The sequence below is a fragment of the Spodoptera frugiperda genome, chromosome 31 (assembly GCF_023101765.2).
Source record: "Spodoptera frugiperda isolate SF20-4 chromosome 31, AGI-APGP_CSIRO_Sfru_2.0, whole genome shotgun sequence".
NCBI classification, from domain to species: Eukaryota; Metazoa; Arthropoda; class Insecta; order Lepidoptera; family Noctuidae; genus Spodoptera; species Spodoptera frugiperda.
The window spans coordinates 12,639,579-12,654,755 of record NC_064242.1 but is presented as its reverse complement, the minus strand read 5'-3'; the positions used below and the strand labels follow the sequence as shown (position 1 = coordinate 12,654,755).

At 36.1% G+C, this 15,177-nt stretch overlaps 2 protein-coding genes across 5 annotated transcripts in view; both read right to left on the bottom strand.

Moving 5' to 3' along the window:
* Positions 1-15,177, bottom strand: part of LOC118276239 (uncharacterized) — a 276,416-nt gene that overhangs the window by 18,954 nt on the left and 242,285 nt on the right. For 3 of the 4 annotated variants that reach the window (XM_050707423.1, XM_050707420.1, XM_050707421.1), the window contains 5 exons: positions 12,399-13,051; positions 12,119-12,250; positions 7,887-8,065; positions 5,752-5,891; positions 3,590-3,729 (listed from right to left, as the gene is read on the bottom strand). In XM_050707423.1, coding sequence (XP_050563380.1) covers positions 3,590-3,729; positions 5,752-5,891; positions 7,887-8,065; positions 12,119-12,250; positions 12,399-13,051 — 1,244 coding nt within the window. The remainder of the gene's footprint in view (positions 1-3,589; positions 3,730-5,751; positions 5,892-7,886; positions 8,066-12,118; positions 12,251-12,398; positions 13,052-15,177) is intronic. The other variant, XM_050707422.1, reaches the window with a different exon arrangement.
* On the bottom strand, positions 252-2,891 carry LOC118276228 (cilia- and flagella-associated protein 157). Its single transcript, XM_035594468.2, has one exon. It carries the CDS (start codon positions 2,814-2,816, stop codon positions 849-851), a length of 1,968 nt encoding a protein of 655 aa, XP_035450361.2. The 5' UTR covers positions 2,817-2,891; the 3' UTR covers positions 252-848.

Genomic DNA, 15,177 nt, shown 5'->3' with positions numbered 1-15,177 from the left:
AGTTTTTCTGTAAATCAAGGGATTTCAAATGCTAATTAAGTGAAAAAAATGTGAACATAAAGAAGTATCAAGATATAACGTAGTTTTTTCTGTTAATTTATATTTAATATTTTAAAGAAGTTTCTATATATCTTTTAATCAATTAGTTTATGTTTAACAGTTTACTTGTCTGACAACATAACTAAACCAGTTACGAGCTACGCTAGAGGCTCATATTTATGAGAAACATTGTGCGAATGAAACAACATTAGTAGATAAAATGATTATTTAATCATCGCACGTGCAACTTACATTAATTATTTGTGTGTGAAACTACAATTTACATAATAACATAATAATTCATTAAAGTAAAATGGAAATACAAAGAAGAATAAGTGACACTGATATTCAGAATGTCTTCATTAACATAATATTTTCTTCTCCTGCTGGTGCGCAAAAATATTATAATAGTAGCAGTATTATTTAACCACTTCAAAATACTTAACTAAAGATACATTCCATAAAAGTATAATTATTTTTATGTACCCAACCTTTGGCTGGAATTCTACGTCATTCTTTAATTACGTTAAAAAAGAAACACCCTGATGTTTCTTATTTTTTTCTCCAAAATAAATCTCTACTCTAATCTTTAAATCTTACACAAATAACAAAATAAACAATAATCCACTATACATGCTGAATAAATGTATTTAAACAACAATGTCGTGCATGTACTTATACATAAAATAAAAAAATATAAATAAAAAGTGGTTTGTAAAAAATAATTGTAAACATAATATATAAAAAAAAATACAAAACAAAAACAGTCGTATCAAAATACACATTTCAAAATAAAAATAAATAAAATATTAATCGGCACCTTCTTTTGGCTCTGGTTCTTGTTCAGTTTGTTTAGGCTCATCTTGTTCAGGCTGTGGAATGTCAATTGGCTGTTCAATGTCAACTGACTGTCCAATGTCAACTGATTGTTGTTCAGCAATAGGGGTTTTAATTTCTTTATCGTCATCAGTACCAGCATCTCCAGCCGCTGCAGGAGACGGCGCTGTATCATCTACCTCAGCACTTGACTTTTCAATCTCAACCTCATCTGCAAGCGATTTTTCTGTCATATCATCTTTTTCCTCAAGTGGTAATCTAAGAGTACTAACGACCTTAGACATCCTCTTTATATCAACTTTTATCTCTGACTGGCGTTTAAGAGAAGCTTGAGAGAGGGCAAAGTCTTTCAAGAAAGACTTTTGCATCGCAACTTTACTTTCCTCTAATTGTTTCTCTATGTCATCTTCTTTCTGTTTTTCTTCTTCTTCTACAACTTCTTCAGACACAGATGAAGCTACAAATGACTCAGCACTTCCTTCGTCCTTCGACCCTAAATCTTTTTTCGATGGTATTATATGAATGCTGGGAACAGTGTCCACACTGGTAGTTATGGAAGTGGTTGTATGAGATGCCAAAGCTAAAGTTTCGACTTCAACTTCAGATGTATCCTTTGTAGGAATGGCTGAATCAACAATGTATTGTTCTGACAAGGCCTGCTTTTTCTTTGGCCGTGGCACAAAACCAAGGTCACCTTCTTCATAAATTTTACTAAACGAACCTATTGTTCCTACAGACTCTGCGTGCTCAAGTTCACGGTATTGTGATACTATTTCAAGTAAATGTGACAGTAGTACACGTCTATCCATAACTTCTCGCGCTGCGTTCACAGTAGCCCATTCGTCTAATTTCAATGACGCCTGAATAGCAACTGCTGCTTCTTTTAAAATTTTTCTGAGTTTTTCGCGTTCCTTTGACATTTTCACACTTTCCACCACGGCTTTATTTTGGTCACTCATTCTCGCATGTAAGTTTTGTTCTAAAACACGAACTTGAAGGCTGAGATTATCATTTTCTTTAGTTAATCTTTCTATTTTCATCCGTTGTGCTTCAAAATCGTAACTTCTCTTTTCAAATAAACTTTTTTCTTTTTTAACTGATTCAAATGCAGCTGTTAATTGTTCAATAACCTTGAGTTGAACAACACTCTTACCGATTGCCTTGTCTCTTTCCTCTTCAGCTAATTCTTTAGAAACTATTGCAGCTCTCATTGAATCTCTAAAACTGTCATTTTGTTCTACTAACTTCGCTTGAGAAGCTAAGATATTTTCTAGTTCATTATTGATCGCAATATTTTCTCGAATAACTCTATGAGTAGATGCTGCTACCCTTAACTCAGTTGCGTCTTGAAAATCTTGAGCGAGCTGCAGTAGTCTGGCTTCCATTTCCTTTTTTAAGTTGTCTTTTCCAATAACAAATTTCTTTTCAGTATCGTAGATTATTCTTTTATATTTCATTTCTTGGTCTTTGAATTCCTGTTCTTGGTTTTCAAACTTTCTCATTAAATCATCTCTAATTGCTCTAAACTCCTCTAACGTGTTCAGTTTACCGGCCAGAAGTTTATTTTCAGATGTAAGCTGTTCTTTCATTATAACGAAATCTTTTTCTAACTGCCTGGTAGTTTCTTGAAAACGTTCATTTTCAATTTCTCTTATTTCTTCGAGACCCTTAACTTTTTCCTTTAACTCCACATTTTCTTCATTTTTGATGGTCAATGTCTTTTTCAAGTATGCAATTATATCTGCTCGATCTTCGTCCAACTTATCATAGGCTTTCTGTAGTTCTTCGAGTCGCTGCTCATACTCTTCCACAGCACTTCTCAGTCTGGCCACTTTCCGATTGCAATCACTTAGCTGAAGTTCCAAAAATGTCCTTTCCACTTCATTGAACGCTCCTGCTTTTTCATCATCCTTTTTGCCTTTGTCTTTTTTCGGTGCCATTGTAGGTAAATATAGTAAAACAATATATCAAAATAAAAAATAGCTTTATCAAACGTCGCGTTTGGTTGACATCAATAACGCGGTTACTATGATACGTGTTACTTAGCAACTCACAAACAAGCTATATTTTTTACAGTGTTGCCAAGCATAGAATGTTGCAAGAATCTTAAGATGAGCCAACTCAGTATACAAAAATATAAGCGTCGCCTAATTTGTGCATGGTATTGGAAACATTAATTAGTGGAATATTATTGAAATTTAAATTAAATTCTGTAAGGGTGACCATCGTTGAATATCAACAAAGTATTGACAAAATTGTCTTTTTGACATCTTTAAAAAGCGTTACCATGACAACCTAATCGACCAAATAAGACAACGCAAAATTAATGAACATCGTATCATGGGATCGAGATATGAGATCGCTTTTGAATTGAAAAGCTATCTTATCTTATCATAACATCACACCTTCTGTTCTCCATACGATAGACAGACGCGTTAAAAAATACGCGTTCGCCTCCAAACGTAATTTTTTTTTCTTTATTATTTAAGGGGTTTTTATCCAAATGGGTACCTCAACCCCATCGTACCTTATTATCTAATTTACACTCAGCTAATCATATATAAAAATTATTTAACTTTTTAAATTTAATTTAATTAACAAACGTAATTTACGGATGAATCCTAGTCTGCGAAAACATAATCTTAAAAGTATTTATATTTTACAGGCAATAGTAGCACTTATCTACTTTAATAGAATCTTCAATTCCACTTACCTCACAGAACTTGGCACCATAAGCAGGAGGAGGGGAGTCACAGAAGCGGTGTCTACTGCGCGTGCGGGTGGAACAATGCGCCGGGGCAGGACACGCTGACCACGCCGACCACTGACCCCAGCCACCAGCACCGCCATCTGCTGGAAATATGGAAAACAGCTTTATTACCTAGTACATAGATCTTTCATATAACATTTTCTTTTACCTTTGTGTTCCAAGAAAAGAAAAAGAAGCATATTGTTGAATGTAACTTTTCGCCAATAGGGTTTTGAATCCCATTCCCATGATAGGAAATACAGATCTACGTCTAATATAGGGGCACTACACTACACTACACTGTACACAATTCTAAGCCTCGTGCTCTAACTAAAAATCTATTACACGTAATATTTATTTCTGACTCAAGAACTTCACCTGATGAAAGATCTCCCACACTCAAAAAGACAAAAGTCAAAATAATTTATTACAAATAGAACAAGAATGAACTTTTAAATTTCAAAGCAAATATTACAATATTAAAAAAAAAAACAAAATGTCTGTCTGTCGATCAGTCCTCTAGTGAAGCTATTTGCTCATTCCAAAGTGTAGATTCCTACGGAGAAGAACGAGCAAGAAACTCCATAGGTTACTCTTTTACAATCAGGGTTCACAATACAATTCTTGGTTACATACTCAGTCAGCAATCACACTTGTGACCACGCTGTCAAAGCTTATAGTCAATGTTATGCCTTTTAACAAACCAATCAAAATGTTTTATGAAAATGGCTCGTTAATCTTATCCCGTTACAGGGTAGAGGGTAACATTGTTTTCATTTACAACAAAGTTACGTCAAATTACCACGTAGTTAGGAGTTTGTAATAGCCTCGGCTTGCTCATCGCTATTCATAGTAAGCTATTCGATTACTGTCGCGATCAAACTGAGACTAACTTTATTTAGAAGTCGTTCTTCCTGGATGTACTATTTTAATGTATCGTCACGCCTTTTATCCCCAAAGGGGTAGGTAGAGGTGCACATTATGGCACCCAATGTCACTGTAGAATGTACACCCACTTTTCACCATTTGTGTTACAAGTCCCATGTAATGGGGGTGAGCCTATTATCATATATTGAGCACAACTCCAGACTCCGTGCTGAAAAACCGAAAAAATCCTAGCAATACTTTGCCCGACCCGGGAATCGAATCCGAGACTTGTCCGGCAGTGGAACTTGCGACCACACGAATAACGAGGCAGTCAGTAGTCTTTGCCTTCTTTTTTTCCTTCTCCAAAAAGGTTCTAAGACTTGTTTTACTTTGAGTTAGTGGCACACAAACCTATGTACCTAATTGCCATGTATCAATCAAAATGTTTCACTTTAAACTTAAGATGCTAAAGAGGCACAAGGTAATTACTTATGACGTAATTAACACACGTCTCAAGTTAGGTAGCTGACTAATGTCTTGATTTTATACTTTTCATTGGTGAGTACAATTAAACAAGTGCAAAGAGGAGTTGCCATAATGTGGTTGTGTACTGCATACAAAAAATCAGTTCTGCCCAACGTTATAAGTAAAAATGTGTAGATCAGTTTTAAGCGCTCAGAAAGTTACACATTAAAATGTGGACAATTGTTATAGTATGGGCGCGCTACACGGAAAATAGAGAGCCGCATGGTTTGTAACGTCCCGCGTTCCCCGTAAAGTGTCACGCATTATGTTAAAGGGAAATCCAGTTATGATATCTCCTCCTTGTATTTGCTTTATGTTCAGTATATTCTAAGTTAGACTACTGCGAGCATCTGTAGTTCTATGAATGAGTTTCCATTCCAGAATTTCAAGAATTAAAGATTTATACAAATAAATTACTATTTTACTAGACTGCCTCGCTTGTTGAATGGTCGCAAATGCGACTACCGAACAAGGGGTCTCGAGTTCGATTCCCGGTTCGGGCAAAGTATTACTGGGGTGTTATCGGTTTTTTTTAAATTTCTCAGTAGTAGCACGGAGTCTGGAATTGTGTCCAGTATATGGCAATAGGCTCACCCTCTATAACATGGGACTTATAACACAAATAGTGAAAAGTGGGTGTATAGTAGCATTACGTGTCGTAATGACCATTTCTGCCTACCCCTTCAGAGATAAAAGGCGTGACGTTGCTTTTTTTTTACTATTTCACTTGATACCTGAGAGCGGCAGTGTGGGTAGACAGTCCATTCTGACGTCAGCGACGGCGCCCGTCACAGCTTGCGAGACGTACACGAAGCAGTACTCCGGGTACCGCTCGCTGAACAGCCGGCAGTCGAACGACACTGTGTGCTGGCCTCTGTAACAAATATAAAGGAAATTATAGGATATCTGCTTGAAAGTCGGAAAAAAAGAAACTGATGGCAATAGAATACAATGTGACAAAGCATAACTATTATTTTTCCATGAACGACACCTTCTTTTTTACAATTAACACGTAGTATCCTGGGAACGCAAATCTATGCGAGACGCAATGTGTTTTCTATTGTGTCTTATACAAGAGGGTAAACGACGAGTTTAATGTAAAGAAGGCAAGCCTAATGCACCGGGTCACCAACCCCAATTAATTGAACTAACTGTATAAAAAAGCCAATTTGTCATATTTTTTGTAACATTCTATTAAAAGCATATTACCATTATGACAGTGAGAAACTATCGACTGATACAGTGTTGAAAATTAAATGAATTCATAGGTACAACGATCAAATACACCAAAATGAATCTAGAAATGAATTATACGACTTCCTTGTAGCCTATATCTTATATAAAAAGATTAATAAGATAATTTCTCGCTTATTAAATAAAACGGATGAAAGAAGACGACAGGCCTTCCAAGTTGTGCGACATTAGCGGGAAATTAATGTTATCGCAGACGATAGACGTGATACACGGACTCCTGTAATGGCTGCCACAGCCAGCATATAAATTAAAACCATTAATTACTCCGATAACGTGGTTACATCTCATTACCTACATCGATATTAATATTAACAAACTTATTACTTGGTTCGAGTTAATTATTTTGGTTACTTACATATATTTAGTCAAAGTCAAAGTCAAAATTATTTATTTCAAATAGACCAGGAAGGCACTTTTGAACGTCAAAGCAAATATAATAATATGAATAACGTCTGTCTGTCGGTCAGACCTCTAGTTGCTCTATTTGCTCGTTCCAAAGTGTAGATTCCTATGGAGAAGAACGAGCAAGAAACTACATAGGTTTTAGTGTTGTGTGATTGGTATTGGTTACAGAGTTAGTTCATCGTGAGGAAACCAGGGCTTATAATTTCTAATTTAATGTTTGTAATAGCCAATCCGCATTGAGCAAGCGTGGTGAAAGACAGAAAGACGGTTGTTTCAAACAAAGTGCCCACATATTATGTACAATTACAATTTGAAACAAAGCTTCTATGAGCCATCAATATTCAATTTTAATAAATACATCATAATACTAATCAACAATATGAAACAGTATCATATGAGTACTCTGAATATTGAACCAATCCGGTTTAGCTGGTATCTAGTACAATTAATTCATCCACCGTTATAAGCTGCTCTCTGTACCATCAATACTGAGCTTAAAGGTAAATTGATCAAAATTGTAATCCCCACTACATTCGTGTGGCCATATAAGCCGATTATTGTGACCGCAAATTAGAAACTATATATGCAGATGTATCTACCTACAAATGTAGATTTGTATTGACAATTCAATTCATATTACAAATCTGTAGGTCTACTCCGGTTCTCAAATGCGAAGTTTCGTTTAATCTTCGGCCGTAAGTTTTATTGATTTACTAATAAAATTACTTGAAACAACAATTTGTTTTTAATTTTAAATCTAATCCTATTTATTTATTTTCATTTCATTCGTTCATTTTTGTTGACGAAAGTTTGCAATAAATGGGATTGTAGTATGCGAAGATTCGTTGAATTAGAGTGGACCTCTATAACTCAATGTACACCTACAAACGATAGACATCTATGGGAAATTCAAAGAAATTGGACGAAATGAAAGAAGCACATTATGCCATAATCGTGTCTCATAGACTTTTAAATAGCTTTGAATACACAACATTAATGATTATTATGTTATTTAGCAGAACGACAGTCGCCGCGTCGTGTGTCGCGGATTGCTGCTCCTGAATATGAGCCTCTATCATGGCTTGAAACAAGTCGAGTTCCTCATCAAACAGTTACGTGAGTAAGCCGATAACATAATAATTAATTAAGTATGTCCCACGAAAGTTATAATACAAATAACAACATTAATATTAATTAATATACTACTAACCTCCGAACCCTCCTCTCAGCGACGTACCGCAGTCGGTCGGCGTCCCTCCCAAACACTCTGACTCGGTCAGCGCCCTCCAGCACACACTCAGGGTACTGGAACAGCACTCTGACTCCATCTCCACAGGGAAACACTGAACCTCCGTGCACGTTCAGCACGAACTGCTCTGACCAATCCGCCTGTAGGAGAAACAAATATAAGTTAACTATATTTAGCTTCAAAAGTCAAGCTTTTAGGGACAAAAAATTAAAAAGTGAGAGATATGTACCTCACTAAAACTATTCGGGAATCACCAACACAGAAGCTGGTCCTTTAAATACATACAACACATATACAAATGAAATTAAAATAAAATAGCTGACTTCAATCACGACAACATTTTGTAACAGTAGCTATTTCTTGTTAAAGTGAAAAGGTTCATTTTTAAATTAATGATGTGACCCTTAATTAATAGCGAAAAAATTATACGAACAAAGAATCCTATAACCTATTTATATAGACGTTAGAAATCAATAAAAAAAAAAACATTTGTATATTTAAACAGTCGAGTTATCAGTACCCATAATTATTACAATGCACCGAAATGTAAAATCCAAAAGTAGAAGTCGGTAGCAGCATTCGTTTTAAAAAGGTAAATCGTAGCCACTTCATGGCAAGTGGAAATAAAAAAGCAAGATTACCTTCCTGCACTACTCTGTACTCTCCACAAAGTGGTTTCACGCTAATGGACACCACTTTATTGGTTAATGGCTTGAAAATGTAAAGAAATTCTGTAATCACCTCACTACTATCTTACGTACCGTCTAGAATTTTTCACATTAAGAAAACAATGAGCCATTGTTGAAATATTTCTTACTTAAAATTTGCGTCCACTCGCATCGTACGCACCGCACGCAACGGATTTTAGTTTGTCTTGTGTAGAAACTCATACAGCTGCCTCCACTAATCCGTATTGTACGCACCGCATCATTAGCAATGCCTACATGCGATATGTACTGATGACTTCATACGGAATGCGTACGATGCGTGCAATGTATCATACGTACGATGCGGGCCTGTGGACGCTTACCTTTAGGTCACGAAATGACTACTGAGCAAGAAGAGTAGAATAAACTGACGGTGTGGGCAAGTGCTACATGTCAATATTAAGAATTAGACTGCATGTTTGGTGTGGTGGCTTGGCAAGCCGCTGCCGCGTAAACGTGTAGCGGGTTCGAGTCCCGCACGGAGCAACTCTTTAAGTGATCCACAAATTATTGTTTCTGGTCTGGATGTATGGGTATTGTGTATGTGAACATGTATGTTTGTAAACGCTCCCACGATACGAAAAAATCCTAGTGCGGGGCAAAATTAAAAAGAACACAAATATTAAGAAAATTCACGCTGTACTTAATTCCCCCACGAATAAAATCTTCCTAAATGTAAGACTAAATTCAATACCATAATAAAAAGACAATATTGAATCAAAACACCATGGAATAATAAAAAGCCAACATTAGGAACAAATTCAATGTCCTCATTTCCAAAAGAAAGTTTAGCAACTGTAGCAATACAAATAGATAAAATTTTGCCCATAAAAATGCTGTTGACGCTCAATAATGGAATACAACACTTAAACCAGAGGCATTTATTGCAAATAAACTTTTATGTAGATTGTAATAACACCCAAGTTTGAGTAACGACTGTTGTAAAATATTATCATTTCCCACTTGGCAATCTTTAAGATGAAAAAAAAAAATCCTGGTTCTCGACAAGGTTACGGTCAGTGCTGAGTTTAGAAGATTGAAAAAGAATAAGAGGATACAATTCCTTTATGTTACCGATATAATATAGCCGGTAAACGAGTAGACAAGCCATTGCCGCCGCCCATGAACATTCGAAACACCAGAGGCGTTGCAAGTGCGTTGCCGGTCTTTTGGTGGTAAGGAATTTAAGGATTGTTGGGGATCGAGGATTGAGAATGGGGGTTATCGAGCCTCCGGTAACCTCACTCACACAACGAACCACAATGCAAGCATTGTTTCACGTCGGTTTTCGTTGAGGCCGTGGTCTCTCCAGTCGAGCCGGCCCATTGCATTGCGTCCTATTCCTCTCTCACGCTTTTTACTTTATTGCATTCTATTTGCCTTTTGATATGAAGTAACGAACCCGCAAACAGAAAAAGAGTACGTATAACTACCATTCAAGAAAAAATCAAACGCGATTGTAGTATTAAACCCAGCATAATTTTAAGTAATATACTTAGCTACTGAGACCCTAAAATTTTTCCACATTTTCCATCTAAATAAAAGTAACGAACAATATTGTTAGAATATTGTTTCTCAAATGAGATCAAACGGAAATCTTGCCGAGTTAATTTAAGCTCGTCTCAAAAGGACAAAGACTTTGGAAATATATTTGAAACTTGAAATAAGAGATATTTTCTTTGAGAGACGTTTGATAGACGCCGCGATGTTCTCTCGTGTTTGTTATCGATCAAGCGTGGCCTTTGACATAATATTAATTTGGTTATCATGATCTTGAGTCGAGCAACTTTATTGATACTGAGTCAATTTTAATATTCACTGAATCTCTTTACTAACTTTAATTTTCTTTGAAATATTTCCCCACTTCAATTAAAGGTTAAAAAACTACACGTTTTCAAATTAAACTGCTACAAAATTACTTAAAAATTAACATAACATACGTTAATTAAAAATCACGGTTTACTCACGTACCTACATTGATGGACAAAAGCTCTAAAACTAGTTTCGAGTCACACAGGGACTCTAGTAGGCTGCGCGAGTGTAGTTAATTTTAGTCTCACAATAGTTATTATAAAAATATAACATACGTTGAAATATAAATGAACTACATTTAACCTCTACAATAAGTAGCCCAAGCGTACTCGATTAAAATACTTCAAACTTTTAAATCACACATAACATACATATACACCCATAAATAAATAAATAATGTATTTGATACAACAAAAGCCAATAGAGATAATATGTAAATCACAAGCCATTTATCAAACAAATTCAAATATAAACCTTTCGCATTTGAAATTAAAATACAAAACCGTCAGCGCTGGCAATCTACTATCAATCTCTATCAACGGGGACTCCTGCTTGTTTTGTGAGAATTATCTATCTCCATACATCTTTAGCCAGGTGTTCAATAAAATATGGAAGCGATACGCTCACCACAACACGGGGAAGGAAAATTTGGACGCTTTTCGCATGGAAAATAGATATTTATCTGTTCTTGCCAAATAGAAGTGTAAATGGTAGAATATGGTAACTGTTATACATGGTAATGATGGTAGTATTGGCATGTCTGTTAACTAAGAAGTAGCTAACAATAAAATTAACTCAATAGTTGTATAATGTATTACAATTTTCCTTCAAAGTTTTCCTTATAAAATATCGGATTATTATAGAAATTATTTTAACTTATTGAAATTTTAAATCAAATTATAGTTATTGATAGATTTATCCGTAATTCCTTGAAATGTAAGTCCAAAAATAGTCAAGGAAAGGTTGCTATATTAATACAAATTAGGTCCGGTGTTTTCATAAAGCTCAATATTTAGACAGTCCCTCCGACCTCCGAGCCTCATGGCCATCCTGCTAACCTGTGCCTCTGTAAATATTTATGGAAGTGTTCATTTGAAAAAGGCTTTTTTATGAGAGTGGAAGTCAGACGGGAACCATTTTGATTACCCCCAACAAACATTTTTCACAAATAATTAAAAATGTTTGCGTTAAACGAAATTCTGACCACAATGTAGGAATATTTGAAAGAGCATTAACTTCAAACATTATTTTTTCGTTTAGTTTTATTCTGAAAACCTTCATTATGAAACGCTGCGGTATTTATGACACTCATATCAACTTTATGCCCACTCGAGAGCTGTCCGAAAGATAACGTTATTAGCAATGAAACCGCTGTTGTATCCTTTACAAAATAATGCTACATATTTTTAGTTAATTTCTATGAATAAAGAGTGTTCTCATGTTTCTAGTACCTACTGTTTCCAGAGCTGCGGATTACCTAGCGGGTTTACCAGGGCTCCGGATGGAAAAGAAGGAGTAGGAAAGGGGTGGTTTTTAGTCAGTACGAGTCTGACACCCTCGCCCAAGGCGGTAAAAGTAATTAGACCTACTGTTTACTACTCAATGTGGAATATATGTGCTTTCTATTATTTTATGATTCAGTTTAAAGGTAGATGTTGTTACATAATCACTCACTTTGATAAAAGCGGTGGCGAGATCCTGTGGCCCCGCAGCAGCTGCAGGTCTTAATGTAAGCGCGTAGTCTCCAGCTTGACCGAAGAGTTCACAGCGCAGCGTCATCGTCCGACGACCAGGGAAACCATGCATCTGCAAATAGACATTGTTTGAAGCATTTCCACTTAAGAAGTCGGTTTATTCGCACTTAGTTCTTCGATAGAAGAAAATTGAAGGTAATATTTAGAGACTTTGTATTAAAATTGAAATAGAAGAAAAAGGTTTTAGTTTGAAATCTCACCTGTTCAGAATACAGCACATGAGCATGTGAGCTGGTGTTCTTCCCATCACACAGTACAGCTCCACCGCTAGAATGCCCACAATACAGCAACTCCAGCCAAAAATCTGCACTCGACTCAATGGGAGTACACACGACCCTGGGGAACTCCAGTATAGCCATCACCTGTCTCTCAGGGTACGTCTGGATCTGTTCTGGCGTCACGTCCAGGTTCGCAGTCGGCCACATCACGTCAAACTTCCAGGACTTCACCACACTATCACCAGTCTCCATCAGACTACCATCACTGACGTCTCTCTTCACCTTGTTACTGATCTCCACCTCACGTTTCCCTTCTGTCGTATTGTCATAATCTGGTAAATAAGGATCCTTATCTGAAATGACTTCTAGGTAGTAGGTGCCTCCTCTGGAGAAGTAGCCGCAAGGTAGGGTCATGCGGTTTTCGGAGTCTAGTGCTAAAGGCATGGTGGCGAGGAGTGCTCGTCCGTCATCGTCTTCTCGAGCGATGCGGACCTTGAGGCCTGCTCCTGTCGTGCCGTGGACTCGGATGTGCACGTCTCCTCCCAAAGCCACGAGTGTCGAAGGTATCTCCACCCATACTTGGTTGAGGTCAACGCGCTCTTCACTCACGTACGGATTAACGAAATTGGCGCCGCCTGCGGACAAAAAGACAAACTTTTATTTAAATTCTTATTCTATAATGATGTAACAAAAATAGCAATCGTTTCTCATGACGCAAAGTGTGTTACGAAAATAGGAACATTGTTAGGTAGTATTTTCGTAACTAGAACTTAACCAATTTAACTGAAAATACTGTATTTTTCAGTGACAATAGTGACAACAAAACACGACGCTAGCAGTGGAAGCAAAGGCTGGACAACAAAGCCCAATGAACCTATTTTTAAGATGCACTAATTGCAAAAAATATCTTTTTTTCTTTGTTTTCATTTCACTGCAGTTGACTTCCATAGTTCGCTTCCTCCATTAATAATGATTTTCCGTACGGTTTCACAGTCGTGCTCTATACCTTGGCATAATAATGATAAACGACTTTTTTAAAGAAATATCAAATGCATTTTTTTGATGAAAGGAGGATAGAATGTCTTCTAAGGAAGAATAAATAAAATAGGTACAGTGTAATCCGTTCCAGCATAAGTGATTCTTAAATCTGTGAGAATTGGTTGAAATCATGAGGTAAGTTATTAGAATATACGCAACGTCATGCCTTTCATCCCGAACGGGTAGGCAGAAGTTAAATTACGGCTCGTATTGCCGTTATACAATATTCACCTACTTTTCACTATATTTGTTAGAGTTATGGTTAGGGTTAGAGCCTATTACTATATACTGTGCACAGTTCCAAACCCCGTGCTACTACTGAGAATTTTTAGAGAAACCGAAAAGACACTTTGCGCAGTAATACTTTGCCGACCAACGAGACAGAATCTTAACAAAAAATGCAAAATTATTTTATCTATCATCATAACCACGCTAAGAGCTCGTAAAGTCATTCGTTCTGGTATAAAAATGTATCTTGCTTAAAAGCCAGAAAAATAAAAGGTTCATTTTAAAAAACCTTTAATGCTTTCTTAGTATATTTCCTTAAGCTGTACACAAATAGTAAAATGTTATAAATAGTTTGTGATACAGCATCTTTGAAAGAGCTAGCGCTACAGATTTCTTTAAGAAAAGTATTTTCTTAGAGGTAGGGAAGTTTTTCTTGTGTTTAAAATTCAAGTTTTATGTGTTGTTTTAAGTTTTTTAGTGCCTGCTAGCGTATTTCCCGAACATTGCAACTTGGGTGTCTTCAAGGCCAGAGTGAAAAGGTTGTTTCTAGCTGGACATGTTCTATGTTCGACTGCATCGTCACTTACCATCAGGAGAAATCGCGGTCAAATGCCTTTTAGGTTTAGAAAAAAAAATAGTTTGTATAGATGTATACCTAGTTGTCAAAGATCTGTCTTTGTTATGGTAGTCGATTAAGCATCACAAGTCAAAGCTGGTGTTTTGGGTTTGACTCCTGGTTTGTGCAAAACACCATCGTGTGTTTTCGGTTTTAAGCAATCATTTTGTGTACAGAATACATGGAATTTGATGAACTGCGTAATATCTGGTTACTTTACAGGCAACTGAAAGAAGAATCCTTCATTGTTCAGCTATATTTTCATGGAAATGCTTGTGATATGTTACCAGCACATAGTGATGAAAAAAAAAACAGATTTATACCTCCTTTTTATGAAGTCGGTTAATATACTAAAACCTGCTTCTATGTGTAACAAATACTTTTCCGAAAACCACGCACATACATAAATACAGGCTATTCGGAGAACCTCCTTGTTTAAGTCGGTTAAAAATACATTTTAATGCGGAAATTAATTCCACCGTAAAAGTTGCTTTACATTTACTGTATATTTTTATACATAACAGCTACTGTGAATTTTATATTTCACCTTAAAAGGTCTGATTATTATTTTAATTTACAGAGAAAAATGAACCTTTTGATCAGGTATTAAGTACGAAAATAATTACTGCAAGTTATTACTTCCAAAATTATATTAATAATGAGATGTTAATTTGGAAATTGGTAATCACCAACCCTGTTGGTTTTCAACATGCAACCGATATTGAGCCTTATTTTAATGCAGTTAAAACATCGATCCATCAATCAACTGTCTGGTTTATTTAATGGTATTAAATACAACTACCGCATATTTTGTCAGCTGAGTCCATAGCTCGATGGACATTTTTTTGACTATCATGAGTGCCACAATAGCGATATCTC

What these genes read in the sequence shown, in the direction of transcription:
- LOC118276228 (XM_035594468.2), bottom strand. Translation starts at nt 2,816, where the DNA reads ATGGCACCGAAAAAAGACAAAGGCAAAAAGGATGATGAAAAAGCAGGA.